General features: G+C 39.4%; 1 protein-coding gene across 2 annotated transcripts; it reads left to right on the top strand.

Annotated features, from left to right (window-relative positions):
- Positions 1-773: 773 nt before the first annotated feature.
- On the top strand, positions 774-13,466 carry LOC136697090 (peptidase inhibitor 16). 2 transcript variants are annotated; one of them, XM_066672002.1, is made up of 7 exons: positions 805-865; positions 1,025-1,193; positions 5,986-6,134; positions 6,602-6,677; positions 6,894-7,003; positions 8,533-8,633; positions 10,788-13,466. In XM_066672002.1, the coding sequence occupies exons 2-7, from the start codon at positions 1,038-1,040 to the stop codon at positions 10,928-10,930; spliced, it is 735 nt and encodes a 244-aa protein (XP_066528099.1). In that variant the 5' UTR covers positions 805-865; positions 1,025-1,037; the 3' UTR covers positions 10,931-13,466. The 2 variants fall into 2 exon arrangements, with proteins under 2 accessions (XP_066528098.1, XP_066528099.1); XM_066672001.1 differs by having other exon boundaries at positions 774-1,193.
- Positions 13,467-16,602: the final 3,136 nt, after the last annotated feature.

Here is a 16,602-nt window from a genome sequence, read left to right on the forward strand (position 1 = left end):
CTACCGCCTCAATTTTCCTGCCAGTCATGGCTCTCGGAACTCGAACCAACGACTTTCCAACCATTAGGCCACTAGGTAAGATATGGTTTTTGCTCCTGGGCTCCCTCTACAGTTCATTAATTCTTACATTGTGGAGTCATGTGTAAATCCAGAAGTAACATAGTGTGGTTCAAGGGCATAAATTTGATCTCAACATTGACAGGGCCACATAAGACACTTCTTCATGCCCTCCATCAATTGTTCCATATCTATGCCCCCCACCATATTGTTGTATGAATGTCCAAAGTTTAACTTCTGCTAAGAAGATGAGCCTTAGGCTCCAGCTCAGCCTTGCGCAAAGGAAATTATGAAGCAATTGGAGTATATGGGAACATAAGCTCTGAGAAAACAAGGGTGGATTGAATGTGAGTTCATCCTTTGTTATATGTGGCATTCCATTCCCAATGAATGTGACAGTGAGAAGGAAGCAGGGCCATGGTGTTAGGACACAGATTGTGACTGAGACTGGCTTCATTTTCATGTTGAATCTATCTTTCTGGTAAGAGGGCTGCATGGCTAATTACTAAACAGGACTTTTCATGGTAGTGAGTCAACCAGGGTTGTACATGTGTGTGTGTGTGTGTGTGTGTGTGTGTGTGTGTGTGTGTGTGTGTGTGTGTGTGTGTGTGTGTGAGTAAAATGTGTAACCTGAGCCAGGGTGGGTTGAGCAAGGGCGGCGGGGTAGGAGTTACAGCTAAAGGCTTTGACAGGGTCCAGAACTTTTTGGAAACACACTCGGAGGGATGGTTCATTCTCTCTCACACATGCACTTACGGCTTTCACAGCTACAGTCTGAGATAGTATCAGCAGTTTGAGATTACCTCAGGTATTTGCATTACTTTTATTTATTTTTTGCAGACCTTTGGATGCAACGTTGATTAGAGTTCGTGGAAGGTGGACATTTATGAAACAGTATACATAACACCAGATAAGTTAGTTAAGGTCCCTTGTTAAAAACAACACTGCCGGACTTCTCTTCATCCAGACTGGACTTGCCCATGGCTCTGAAATGGACACTCTTTTTTGCTGGATTCTGGATGCTCATGGCTCTAGTAAACAGTCAACTAAGCGAAGACCAGAAGCGGCAGATTTTGCAATCACACAACATTTACCGGTCCCAGGTCAATCCTCCAGCTGCAGACATGATCAGTTTGGTGAGAGATTACTGCATTTGCTCAGATCGATCTATTCGTATACAATGAACTAGGGCAGAATATGATTGTAAGTGTTTTAGAGGTTTAAACTGATATAAAACAGCACTTTTGTTGATCTAAGCTGAATCATGTCTTTCAATCAGAGGAGTAATTGAATTGCAGTAAAGCCAATTAATTCGTTTTTAAACATATGTTATAAACTGCTTAATGGTGGTTATAATAATGAACTATTTCTGTTGTCTTGTCTTTCACATATTAGTAAAACATTATTGAAAGAGGTCTGTTTTGTTTGTTGGCTTAACGGTCCTTCTTAATCAGCACAAAACCTGAATGCACATGAGGCATAAGTGGTTCTTGTAACATGACAAATTACATGTTTTGTTGATTTTTCCAAATGAAAAAAATAAATACATCCAGTTCAGGATGCCAAAATAAATAATTATTTTTCTATACAAATCAAAAATATTCTGTACATATTAAAGCATTAAGGGCAAGCACCACAATAATAATATTCTTTTGTTGTTGTGCTTTTCATTGTTCTCTTTGAATGCTTTTAATACTCCCATCTGTTTTTGTGTTCCTTTATTACGATCTTTTGTTTGCTTCCCAACTCATGTTTCATTTTCACATTTTTTGAGCCACCAAAAAAATGTCTGTAAAATTTTATATAGGTGAAATATTATATCATTTCCTATGTATGATCTAGACTAATAACACACACCACAGGATTTATTAAGATGTTAGTAGAGGAAAAGCTGCTTTTCACCCTGCGTTATGATTACATTTTTGATGCATTAAGTGATAGTCATTTTGTATGAGACAGAAGCAATTTGGCAGAAACAGAAAGATATATGTACGACCTCATGCATCTCCGAATTATATGCCACTGTAAGTTCTGATCTGTCTCCACAGAGCATTGTTATAACATTTAAAACTGCAATAGCAGAAGAAAAGGAGGAAGTTTTCTTTCCACAGAATGTTTTAAAATGTCACAGCATTGGTGGTGACATTCTGGTGAAGTAGTTCCTAACAATAATCCACAGGAGTCTGAGCATTAGGACATTGTTGTGAATAAAGGCTGGCTTGCTCACTTGAGGGTTTTACATTTGTTTTTACATTTCATGTCAAATCTTTGTCTTACTGGAATTCTGTGAAGCTGCTTTGTGACAACATCAGTTGTGAAAAGCGCTATATAAATAAATTTGAATTTGAATTTGAATTTGAATAAAGCAGTTATATTTGAAACAGAAGAATAACAGCAATAAACAATTCTTCCACCAAGCAACATATTATTATTCATGATAGAGATTATTTCATAAATACAACAATGATTTTTAATAACGCGGCTGATGTAGAAGCTAATCTGGGCATACAGAGCTTTCTGTTACACGTTCAAACTTAACTTAATCTGATTTTTAAAGAAGAATTAAAGCCATCAAGTCACCGCAGCCACAAGTACTTGTCAGGCTCTGTGATAAAAACCCACCCTCCACACCTCCCCCTAATCATCAGCATGACGTTTCTTTCACTTTTCACTTTTTGTTGTCTTGTTACTATGGCAAATAGCTCCTTCTTAAACCTGACACTGTGATAGCTTCTTCAGTTGTTTATATCTTCTTTTATTGTTTAATTTTTGTTGCTTTTTGAACAAGCAGATTTTCATCTTAGAATCCATAGACGCCCTCATAACAAAGTTTATTTAGAATTGATTAATAATCATGTAAAAACTGCATGAAACAAGACCATTACCACTGTTATTACCACATTATTTCATTCTGGCCTGGTCAGTTGGCGTTGTACACTACAATCCTCTCTGCAGAATATCCATCACTCTCATGGTGTCGAAATGTCAAATATGTTAACAAGCACCAGAACCAACATCTGAAGCCTATTACATTAGACCTGAGACGTTTTACTGCTCTGGTAAAAGTGGCCAATGCTTGCTTTATTGCATAATTTCTTTGCTTGAGCACCCACCCTCAAATTCTTTGGCCTTCATCCATCATCTGTGATCTCCAAAATGAGAAATCGTTTTACTATCAGTCATGTACATGACTGCTTTACTGATTATTGCTTCAACATCTTTATAAAGTGCAAGTGTGAATGAGTGAATTTAAATGAGAGTGAGACTGCATGAGTGAGTGTGAATGAGCGAGTGAAATTGTGACTGCAAAAATGTGTGAGACACATTCGATTCCTTTAAAAGCCTTCATGTAAAGTGTTGATTTATTGTTAATTCATTAATAATTATTTAATTAGAGACATTTCATTCCCAGTGGATGTGGAATACCCCAAAGGAGGCTAACACTGACATGAGGTTCAGGAATTTGTGCTTATATACAGTCTGCGTAGGTTTGGACACACTTGCTCAAATGACATACTTTGCTGCCACATGAAAAGCATTTTTCAGTCAAAGTCATATTCAGCTGTGTGCTCTATAGATGTTATATTATTGAAAAACAAAACATGTTTTCCACAATTTTGAACATGCTTGTGGGTTTGAGATGTCATTCATGAGAACCACAAGATTCAAATGCACTTTATTCAAATGCAGTTCATAATATGATGATGGGTATCTATGGCGTCAAAATAGGTTCTACATTTCTAAATTACCAAAAAAACAGAATCCTTAACCAATAAATGTGATTTTGTAATTGAGAAAACTGTCATTAATATTCAGAGTTATAAAAACAGGTTTGTAAACCGAATATTTCTGTATATAATCGTCTATTTTGAGTTTAATATTCTTGAAGAAGACGTCTTCGTGTTCATTCCGCCTTTTCTCGGTTGCGTTTCTCTCAGTCTCACTTCCGCCTCCAGAAGTTTCTGGCGTTTGACTTTTGACGGGGGTCGGGACCTAGACAGTCATTGGCTGCTTAAGTTAAGCCCCGCCCACCCAGCAGATTCTGCAATCTTACCCTGACTGAAAAAAGACCAACCGGCAAGCACTGGTTAGCCATATCATATATTTATTAACGAGTATGTCTTTTAGTAATGCACAGTTCCTCATAGAGGCTTAGAGTCATTTGGCAATCAGGGTTAGGGTGTGCAGAATCTGCTGGGTGGGCGGGGCTTATCTTTAGCAGCCAATGACTGTCTAGATCCCGACACCGTCAAAAGTCAAAAGAAACTTCTGGAGGCAAAAGGAGAGAAGCACAACCGAGAAAAGGCGGAATGAAAACGGATTTTTCAAGAATATTAAACTTAATATAAACTATTATATACAGAAATATTCTGTTTACAAACCTGTTTTTATAACTCTGAATATTAATGACAGTTTTCTCAATTATAAAATGACATTTATTGGTTATGGATTTTGTGTGTTTTGGTTCTCAGAAATGTAGAACCTATTTTGAGTAAAGGGTTGGACACACTTTGTCAAAAGACATCTTTAGGTACAAGATTAATGTAAATATATGAAAAATAATCGATTCTAATTTTTATTTATTTATATTTGTTACAACTTTGGCACATGTCTGAATGTAATGATTTCATTTCAAAATTTGCAGGATTCTTTTCCTAAGATAAGAAGCTATGAGTGTGCAGAATGTTTTTGACTGTGTGTGTGTGTGTGTGTGTGTGTGTGTCTTGTGCCCTGATTCTGAGGATTATGTTGCACAATATGTGAGAGTCAGCACCCACAGGAATGTAAATGTTATGTGAGACCTCTCCAACTTAGTTGCCTGTGTGTGTGTGTGTGTGTGTGTGTGTGTTTGTGTGTGTGTGTGTGTGTGTGTGTGTGTGTGTATACTGTAAAGCCACATGTGGTCATTCCTCTTGTTAGACTAAAAAAGGGAATTCAGGGCATGGATTTAACCTTATCTGTTTAGTGGTCAAGCACATGGACTTTCATTTCGGTTTTTGTTTGGTTCCACTTTTTCATAGTTATTTGTGTAGAAATACATCAAATGTTTATGTATGAAAATGCAGATCAACTTGTATAAAAGAAGCTGTAATGACGTGATACCTGCTGCTATTTCCAAACAGTTCATTCCCAAACTATGTCTCATCCAAGGCCAGGAGTCCCAGATAGGACAACTGGTAGGATGATATTTCGTCTTCGGTTTTCAGTGATGCAGCTGGCCTTTCTGACCAGGTCACTGTGGCACACAATTATGGAATATAACAAAATTAGGGTTTATAACATTATTTTCATATGCTAAATTCATTGTCTGTAACTGCTTATCAAATTCAGGGTCGCGGTGGGTCTGGAGCCTACCCGGAATCTCTGGGCGCAAGGCAGGAACACACCCTGGAGGAGGCGCCAGTCCTTCACACTCACACTTAGGGACACTTTTGAGTCACCAATCCACCGTGTTTTTGGACCGGGGGAGGAAACACACTCGGAGGAGAACACACCAAACTCCTCAGACAGTCACCCAGAGCAGGACTTGAACCCACAACCTCCAGGTCCCTGGAGCTGTGTGGCTGCGACACTACCTGCTGCACCACCGCGTCGCCCGAAATCCTAAATTCAATAAACAAATTAAACTGTGCACTAAATAAATATATATTATTTATCCATACCAAAAGTGATATTTCAATATGAATTTTTACTTGTAACATGAAAATTTTTTTTTATTAATATCACACACAGATTAAAATTTACAAGATCTGACTAAACCATTGCATATGTCTGCAAATGTTACCTTTCTCTTTTAGGTTTGCTAAGTTCTATTAATATTTATCAGTAGATGTGCATCTGAAAAATATCAGATATCAGCATTAACCCACATTTCCCATAACATATACTTACAGCATTTTTTTTTTTCTATTGTTTGTGGTTGTGTAGGTATGGGGTGAAGAGCTGTCACTGGTGGCTAAAGCATACTCTGCTAAATGTATATGGGATCACAACCCTGACCTGCAGAAAAATGAAATGGGAGAGAACCTTTTCATCTCTACTGGAGCTTTCAAATTGGAAAAAGCCCTGTCTGACTGGTACAGAAAAAGACATGACCCACTAAACAAGTGTTACAAATAATTGTAACTGTTGTCAGAGCCAGCTGATGACTGACAGATACAGTCTCTACCTCAACTTGTTGGCTGTAAACAACTTAAAGAACCTATAGAATGGCAAGCTGCTATTTGTTTTGTGACATCACTAGCACATAAACATTTCCATATGTCCACAGAAGCCTACAGCAGTTATAAGGACGGGTTGTAGAACTAGCATGCTTCATTCTGGTGGATAAAGAAAGGATAGAATAAGTTCTTGTAAATGTTATAAGTGGACCTCCTCTAAAAGAAAGAATTACAGAAACAAATTGAAAAACAAAAGACATATTGACAATGAGCCCTTTAACATAATAACTAGTAACTAAGCATTGCAAGATCCGTTTTCATCATATTTAATGTTATTTGTAAAGATGGCTGCTGTAAGGGCTTTTTTCCCCCCATGTAACCAGGTTTGAAGAACGTACCGATTACGACTACGATAATAACACCTGCCCAGAAGATAAGATGTGTGGACACTATACACAGGTGAGGAAATCTGAGTGTGGATCAGAGATAAACCAGCCCAGTTCCCATGGCCTCACTGTCTGATTATCACTTCTGTCTGATGTATACACTCTGAACAATAGTAAAATATATAATAAAAGACTGGTAAAGAATTAAATGTTAAGATGATGTATAGCTGTATACCTCTTTGTAACAATTTGTATATAACACGTTTTTGGACTTGTGTCATTGTATCAGATGGTCTGGGCAAAGACAACCAGGGTTGGATGTGAAGTGCATTTCTGTCAGACTGTTGAGTCCCTTGATTTCAAAAACGCCTCTCTGCTAGTCTGCAATTATTCTCCAGCGTAAGTCTCTGCTTAGCCCTATGTTACTTTACATAGAATGCACATTGTGTCTACATTGTGTTTACATTGTGTTGTACTGTCTGTCTGTGTGCCCTTGTACTGTGTTGCCCTTTGTTAACGGCTGCACTCGCTTTGTGTTGACGGAACGTTTGTTTTGTCTCACTGTGTACTCTGTAAATAGTTGAAATGAGAAAGCCACTTTAATCTTGAGTCTTAAACATAAACTACACAACTGCCCTAAATCCTTCAGTGGTGGGTAATATTTGGCAATCTGTGCTGTTTGTGGGCAGGGTGACCAGACGTCCTCTTTTACCCAGACATACCCTCTTTTTTAGACTTTAAAAAATGTCCGGCCGGAATTTCACAAACGTCCGGGATTTTGTTTTTCTAGAACTTACATAGAACTTCGAGAAGCGTTTTGTTCACAAACTAGTCCCGCCCTCCCCTACTCCGATTGGTTCGCTTGAGTGAGAAGGGGGCGTGGTGAAGTAGCCTAAAATAATCTGATTGGACGGTCTGACTGTAGAGCTACCGTTATTGGTAGATATCCTTCTCTGTAAACATTTAATTGGTCAGTCTGCACGTCAGTAGTCCTTGTTTACGTCAGAGGCAAAGCTCATGTACCCACCCTCATCTCGAGCAGCTATGCCGAAACCTAAATGTAAGTTCTCGGATGAATTAAAAAAGAAACTCCCATGTTTTGTGTAGCAAATAATGGTGTAAAGGACTTAAAACCACACATAGGTTCAGCTAAGCATACAACGGCAGCGAGGGGCGAGAGCTCCCTCCCGAGTCTTCTTTTTCACCATCTCAGATCTGGTCACCTTATTTGTGGGGGAAAAAGCTCTATAAAAAAACACTGTGTATCCTTTGTTGTTATAATATGACAAGTTTGTGAGGCCACTGCACTTTAAAAAAATATTCAAAGAAAATTTATTTGAACTAATGAATACTTATAAAGACACATTGCAGCATAGTGAGGTGACCCTGGACCTCGCGGCTCCCACAGAGGTGTTTTTTTTTTTTTTTTTACAATTGATGTTTTCTGGGTTCTGTTGTGTTGTCTTTGTTCTATGTGTGTATTTGGACTTGATGTGCAGTGGAGATTTGTCGGTCAGTGGGACTCATCCTGAAGGTTTCAGGGCTTTGGGTGGGACCTCCGCAGACTTCAGTAAAGATTGGTTGTTGTATAATTGCTGTCTCATTTCCCATTTGGTGACATTTGGACTAATGTATCGTAGTGGGATTTGAGATGCAGCCATAATAAATGTGAAGTTGCTTAGAACAGCAATATCTCGGCTTGGCTTGTCCCTTTCCCATTTTTTGAATACAAGAGCTGTCCTATGCACTGTGTTACACTTTCACGAAGAATAGAAATATAATTTAAAAGATTTTTAAAGTCTTTCGATAACTGGTTTTAATGTTTAATATTTTTTCATAGTTTGTGTTTATTTGGATATTGCCCACTGTTGTAGTCAGTGATGCATGAAGATTTCACTTCTCTAAACTGTCTTTTCTCTAAACACCAGAGGCAATGTAATTGGATTGAAACCGTATGAGAAAGGAGCAGCTTGTTCAAAATGCCCAGAGAAGCTGAAGGACTGTGTGTTAGATGCCTGTGCTGACACCGGTATGTGTTTTAAACTTGTTTTACACTTTCTGAAATGTATTCATCACTGTTTGGTAACAAATTAAACTTTTTCTTCCTGTTTCAAATATTGTCAGTAAGCTATTTTAATTTTGCACTGGTTCTTTGTGGCTATTGTAGGCCATTGCTTATTAAACACTGCATGGCAAAATCATACAGTGTAGAATGGTTAATCACAAAACGTCTTGCTTACGTTGTTTCTGAAATGGTGTGACATATTTTTACCTGCAGATCTAACTACAGACTCTATAAAGTTTTCAAGATGGATGCACATACTCTATTTATGCAACTACTTTGTTCAGTTTAAATTCTCTTAACAAAATTCCTTCCTCTTAACTTCCTGCCCTGGACCCAACGTTGTTCCAGCAGTGTAATTTGATCCCTGAGCTATAATATTGACTTCAGAGACTTGTTTTCTCGAGTGAGTTTTTAATTAATATTTCTGGATAATTGAAGTTATGTAATAACATAATTTTGGGAGTAGGACCACCCCCAAACTCTTCCTCTCAGCCCTATATATACCCTGCAAATTCACGTCATTTCCGCTTCAGACGAACTTCATTTAGGTCAGGAGACGGACCTCAATTCGACTGCTTCACTACGTCAGCTCGCTCCTCCACGCTGGGTCATTCCTGCTGATCCGCATATTCTGAGCCGTGTTCTGCCATTATCAAACCCCTGCCATTATCAAAAAAAATACTTGCTCCCACTTCCACCCTGTCTGCACCCTTTTCTCATATTAATTTATCCAACAGGGGTCCGGCTTCATATGCATTCATAAGCCACCCTTTACTCCTCCCCAAAGACTTCTGAGTTCATCTCCCCATTTCAGCCTCTACGGGCGTGGTTCGTACTAGCAAAATATCAGATTAAACATGTGCAAAGATGCACAAAGAAATTGTGTCACACTCTGTTCCATTGTCTTGAACAGTTTAGAACACGAGACACAACAAACAATGGCCAAACACACAGTAAAATGCTGATGTGAAAGTAAAACCTTCCAAATTAGATCTTTAAATTCCTTAAACAACAGCCCATTGTACAAGTTCTTGAAAATACGCAAACCAATTATTTGCTTAGCATAGAGACACTCGGCTCAGAACAGCAGGCACTGGCATCTTAAGGGGACAGATAATGTATTACTATGTAGTGTATATATTCAATATTTACATGTGCTAAGTCTGAACTACTGAAAAAGATTAAATAAAAATTCATTCATTCATTATCTCTATCCGCTTATCCAATTCAGAGTTGCGGTGGGTCCAGGGCCTACCTGGAATCATTGGGTGCAAGGCGGCAATACACCCTGGAGGGGGCGCCAGTCCTTCACAGGGCTAAATAAAAATAAATAAATAAAATAAATTAACCGTGGGCACGGTGGTGCAGCAGGTAGTGCTGCAGTCACACAGCTCCAGGGACCTGGAGGTTGTGGGTTCGATTCCTGCTCCGGGTGACTGTCTGTGAGGAGTTGGTGTGTTCTCCTTGTGTCTGCATAGGTTTTCTCCGGGTGCTCCGGTTTCCTCCCACAGTCCAAAAACACACGGTGGTAGGAGGATTGGCGACTCAAAAGTGTCCGTAGGTGTGAATGTGTGTGTCTGTGTTGCCCTGTGAAGGACTGGCGCCCCCTCCAGGGTGTGTTCCCACCTTGCGCCCAATGATTCCAGGTAGGCTCTGGACCCACTGCGACCCTGAATTGGATAAGGGTTACAGATAATGAATGAATATATATATGATTTTAATAGCAATTCAGTATCGAAAAATGTATTTGAAAAATCAAAGAAGGAAAAAAAAGGTTATTGGATGGTGTTATAATTACTGCCCATTCATCAACATAAGGGCAATTTTAAGCCTGCAAATCTATTTAATGGAATAGGTGTTGTTGGCATAACCATATTTAGATTGAAAACACAGTTTCATCAGTGTACAAAATATTAAATACAATAATAATGATTAAAAATGTAATTTAAGTAACATCTAAGACGAAGCAATAGAGTATCAATGGAGAAGGTAATAAATAAAATGTTCACACAGATCAAACAGAGTAATTCTTCCGAGCAAATTTGTGGCTCCACACCTTATTAATGAACACCTGTTTGTTAACTCCTTGGAAACTATCCTTGTCTTTTTTTTCTGCAGAACGCCACATATCCCCATCAGTTGACACTCTGGCTACAACGTGGTCAGAGTCCCCCAGCACTCTTGAGGAAGCTGGGTCTGGAAGTCGCTTGGCAGCTCCACTACTGCTAACTGGATTACTGTCTTTCCTCCATTGGATTTGATGCCAAATGTGTGTTCCATATCTCCATCCTTTATTCCAAGAAGTCGGGTGTGTTTAGTAATGTTGAGGTCTGGCTTCTGAGGCACTCAGCCCCAAGTTTGTTTGCTCTGTTTGTTTTTGTTTTGTTTTGTTTTTGTTCTGAGAAGACTAGCATCTCTTTTTGGGCCTATTTCCCTTTCTCATTAAAGGGGATCTTGAAAGCTCCACGTCTTTTCAAACTCATGACAGTGTGCTGCTATCTGTCTCACAGAGGAAGGACACATTGGAGCTTGGTTTTCTGTCTCTAAAAGATTTCAATTTTAAGTGAGCTTCCATATGTTTCTTCCAGTCTGCAGGCACAACTGTACACAAACATCGGTGTCACCCTTGACTCTGCACTCACGTTTCATTCCCATGTTAGTTCCATCATAAAAACCTCATTCTTTCACCTTCGCAACATTGCTAATATCTGTCCCTCTTTTTCCCAGTCTGCTGCTGAATGCTTCATCCATTGTAACTCTCTTCTGCTTGGCATTAGCTCCTCACTGCTCCATAAACTCCAAATGGTCCAGACCCTTGCTGCCCATCTCCTCACCCACCACCAGATCACCCCAGTTCTCCACAACCTCCACTGGCTTCCTGTTAAATATCGTATTCAGTTCAAAATCCTCCTTCTCACCTACAAAGCTCTCAATAACCTAGCTCCCTCTTATCAACCATACACACCTAATCGCATACTCAGATCTCCTTCAGCTGGTTTACTCACCATTCCCCCTTTCAGCTTGGAGACCGAGCCTTCTCCAGACATGCCCCACGCCTCTGGATCTCCCTCCCTCCCGAAACTCTATCGCTATTCAAATCCAGTCTTAAAACACACCTGTTTGCGGCTGCATTTAATCTCTCTGTTTCTTGACTAGCATGTGTTGTTTGTACTCTTGTTCCTGTTTTGTAGCATTATGTGTTATGTAGCGTTATTAGTTCCTCTTGTTTTGTTTGAATGTGGATGTGATTGCCTTTACGTGTTCATCTGATTGTAAACAGCCTCTTTGGGTTACTGAAAAGCGCTTTAGAATTTCCATTTATTATTATTATTATTATTATTAAACATGCACCTCTCATTGATGAATGATGGGGTGCGCAGGTATGTGGCTTTACCATGATTATAGTAATGATGATGGATTATACGTGATACATCTCAGTGACTGAACTCTGTTGCTGACTGAATAAAACTAGCCCTTATAACTGCATGCAGGTACATGTAATATATGACAATCTGTACTGTCTGTACGTATAAATCTACAGTGTGCTCCTGTAGTCTATGGATAGTGTAGAAACAGGAGGTGCTCATAATGTATTGGCTGATCAATGTATATAATCCAATTAGCTTTATATTTATATTGTGTTTTTTAGAATCCAAAGACTTTTCAATACTAGTTTTCTCTGATAAGATACAGATGATTAACACAGGATCTTTCTGACAGGTGATCTAGGATTTTCTGTTCACTTCAGGCTGCCACTGATATCCAGTGAGACACATTTTTGTGGGTTCATTTTGCTGGTACATTTTGTCTGTTACATTTTAATAGATTTACTGAAATTACATACGAAGTCTTATGCTGTGTTGCTGGAATGACCAAGATGTAATCTTGAAGACGTGTGATGAATGACCAGAGCAGTCCGTCAAGGTCCATTCTCTCCAAATGTATGTTGCATTTGCATCCACGAGAGGGCGACAGAGACTAAGAAAAACAATCAGCGGTGACTCGCAATAATGTTTTTGATTTAATTAAAAAACTGGATTGTACTAATTCAACAACGACTTTATATTTTCTGGGTCTAAATATAAACCTGTTCTCGTCACGTTCTAGATGAAATATTCAATAAAAACAGGCCAGAATAAGGTTTTGGGTCAAGTCTGTGCGCATGCGCGCGCCATTTTCAATTAAGGCAAATCAGTGAATGATATGAAAATCAGCACAGTGATGACGTTATTCCTAATATTGTCACACAATATTAGGAAGTGTATTGGTGAAATACAATGTTGTCAAAATTCGTAGCGCTGGTTTGTTAAGGAAACGGCATTTTATACAGACCAAATAAATCTATCCTGTCTCTACACTGATCTAGGGCTGATATGATTGTACTAGGGTGACCAGACGTCCTTTTTTACCCGGACATGTCCTCTTTTTTAGACTTAAAAAAATGTCCGGGCGGAATTTCACAAACGTCCGGGATTTTGTTTTTCTAGAACTTACATAGAACTTCGAGAAGTTTCGTTCACAAACTAGTCCCGCCCTCCTCTACTCCGATTGGTTCGCTTGAGTGAGAAGGGGGAGGGGGTGAAGTAGCCTAAAATCTTCTGATTGGACGGTCTGACTGTAGAGCTACCGCTATTGGTCGATAACCTTCTCTGTAAACATTTAATTAATCAGTCTGCACGTCAGTAGTCGTCCACCCCCCCCCCCACCCCCGGAGACGTGTCCTCTTTTTCACCATCTCAGATCTGGTCACCCTACTCTACACTAATCTAGGGCTGTTATGATTGTACAAGGTGAAAAATGAAAATCAAGATCCTTATTGTTCCCAGATTGTGGAATTAAAGCGTGGCAATAAACACTTGAGCCAAGACTGAGCTGCGTGTTACCCATTTATCACACCTTGTCACCGTTAAAGTGCTCCTGTGGGGCTTTATTATTAACATTCATCCTGCTCAGACGCCAGCAGAAATGTCACTGTTTCACCCCTATTCTTATGAGTAGGTGCTTGTTTTTATACACAAATGGCATAAGGGTCACATCAATTGGCTTATTCATGTCACATCACTTGACCTTTAGCTTTTTGTTATTTATAATGAGAAGAACCTAGTGCTAATATAATAAGTTGAAGTGTGAATAATCAACAGACGCATGAATAATAAGTTGAAACAAAGAGCAAAGCATGCTTCATTTATTGTGTGAATTTAACATTTTTAAAGAAAACATCAATATTTTATCTGACAGGTAGCATTTAAAGTAGCACTCAACTGATACCAGATCGTCACTGGAGTCAATGTAAAAAGATATTACATTTTAATTTTGGAGTTTTCAATTCACACATTTTAAAGCGCAGCTTCTATGTTGTGATGTAGTGAATTAGAAATCCATATTAATCAGACAGCAACAATATCATGCATATAAACAGATAGATAGATAGATAGATAGATAGATAGATAGATAGATAGATAGATAGATATGTCAATAGATGAATGCATATTGCAGTGGTTGCCAGCTCATACCAGTCACTGAAGAGATGAGGGGATTAAATGTGTTATATTTGCAGAGGCTTATTCTCTCAGGAAGCTGTTTTATAATTGATTTTTAATTTTTTTTTTTTTTTTTGCAGGGAAGCAATTAGGAGCAAATATGTTGATTGTTAAGTGCAGTCACTTTATTTAGTATGTTTTATAAGTAGTGGTAATTTTGTATGAACGTAGAGGGGGGCACGGCTGAAAAATTTGGGAATCACTGGCATATTGCATACATTTTTAATATGTGTAAACTTACTTTTTAACGCATATAAAACAATAACATCCACACAGTGAGTGTCCAGAAAAGTAACTGGAAAACAGAACATTTCTGTGTAATATACTTTAGTTTTGAAAAACTTTGTGAACTATACTTTCCATTTGTCTCTCTGTGGATGGTTTTCAGACTGTTTCAGACGGTCTGGAGCTGTGTTCTGTCACACTGGCCACGGCCCTGATTTATGAGCTCTCCTCCTAAAAGCTCCACTCTGTTCTGTTACACTGACTCTCCAAACAACAGGACATCAGTCACATTTGTAAACTGGGATCATAAGCAGGGACCACAACACCCACACACACACTGCTACATAATTTACACTGCTGCTACATTATGTACTGTTTCTGATACCCACTGCTATGCACACACCCTGCAATGTAACACCCTTTTATTGTAGTTTTACAACAAAGTATCCCATAGAAAACAATTAAAACATCCTATTTCAACAGATTTTTCAAAAATGTACTATATGTGGCTCCTAATATCCCCAGTGATGTAACTGTCCATCGCGAGATCTTGGCTCACCCTCCCCACAATCTCTTGACCCATCTGTTAGCTAATATAAAAGATGTGGACTGCTAGTGTTCTTCTCCTCCAAGTGTAATACTGTTAAAAAAAGACCTAGTTAGTGGAAACATTCATTCATTCATTATCTGTAAGCGCTTATCCAGTTCAGGGTCGCGGTGGGTCCAGAGCCTACCTGGAATCACTGGGTGCAAGGTGGGAATACACCCTGGAGGGGGTGCCAGTCCTTCACAAGGCAACACAAACTCACACATTCACACCTACAGACACTTTTGAGTCGCCAATCCACCTACCAACGTGTGTTTTTTGGACCGCGGGAGGAAGCCGGAGCACCCGGAGGCAACCCACGCGGACACAGGGAGAACACACCAACCTCCACACAGACAGTCACCCGGAGGAAACCCACGTGGACACGGAGAACACACCACACTCCTCACAGACAGTCACCTGGAGGAAACCCACGTGGACACAAGGAGAACACACCACACTCCTCATAGACAATCACCAGGAGGAAACCCACATGGACACAGGGAGAACACACCACACTCCTCATAGACAGTCACCCGGGGGAAACCCACGTGGACACGAAAAACACACCAACCTCCTCACAGACAGTCACCCGGAGGAAAACCCACGCAGACACAGGGAGAACACACCACACTCCTCACAGACAGTCACCCGGAGCGGGACTTGAACCCACAACCTCCAGGTCCCTGGAGCTGTGTGACTGCGACACTACCTGCTTCGCCACCGTGCCACCCTGTAAAAAAAAACAACATAAATAAAAATAAAAATATGATTATGACAGTCCTACAACTCAGAACACAAATTGTTTCATGTTTGCATAGATTTACTGGACTAAACTCGCAGTATGGTACAATTAACCCCACTTTACATTACAATGTCATTAACATTGTCAAGAGCAGCTCCTTTTCTACAGGTATGAACAGTTTAATACAGAGAAAAGAGCAAATCATACCGACTAAGCACAATAAACCCGTTCTTGCTTGTTTTTTGCATTTCAAAGTCCAAATTTAGCCTTTCCTTTGCGTATTTAATTCTCTGTAGACAGTAGCTTGTCTTATTACTCTTACTGACAAACTTTTTTTTTTGACATTGAGGAGTGTTAGGAGCCTACTAGAGACAGGAGGCACTGAAGATCCAGTAATGTGTTAATGAATATTTTAATGACGCTCAGCCTGATGGACCTGCAACTCATTATATATCAAAGGTTGGGATTAGCCACAGTAGGTCCACTTCAGTAATGAGAGCTGAAAGACAAAGAGCTAATGAAGGACACTACGCACAATGTATTATTTTCTTTCTTTTTCATTCTCTAAACCTCTGTCGTACTCACTCACTCTTTTTAATCTCGTTCTATGCTGTGAACCAGGCAACATATCGTTCTCTGATAACTGTCCAGACAAAGCAAAGTCATCAAAAATACAATTCAAAAGATAAGCAAGTCTTTCCATAATTATGGGCCTAACATAAATGTGACCGATATCATGAGAGAGGGAGAGAGAGAGAGAGAGAGAGAGAGAGAGAGAGAGAGAGAGGGAGAGAGAGAGAGAGAGAAAGAGAGAGAGAGGAAGAGAGAGAGAGGAAG

This window comes from Hoplias malabaricus, chromosome 5 (genome assembly GCF_029633855.1).
Source record: "Hoplias malabaricus isolate fHopMal1 chromosome 5, fHopMal1.hap1, whole genome shotgun sequence".
In the NCBI taxonomy this organism is placed as follows: Eukaryota; Metazoa; Chordata; class Actinopteri; order Characiformes; family Erythrinidae; genus Hoplias; species Hoplias malabaricus.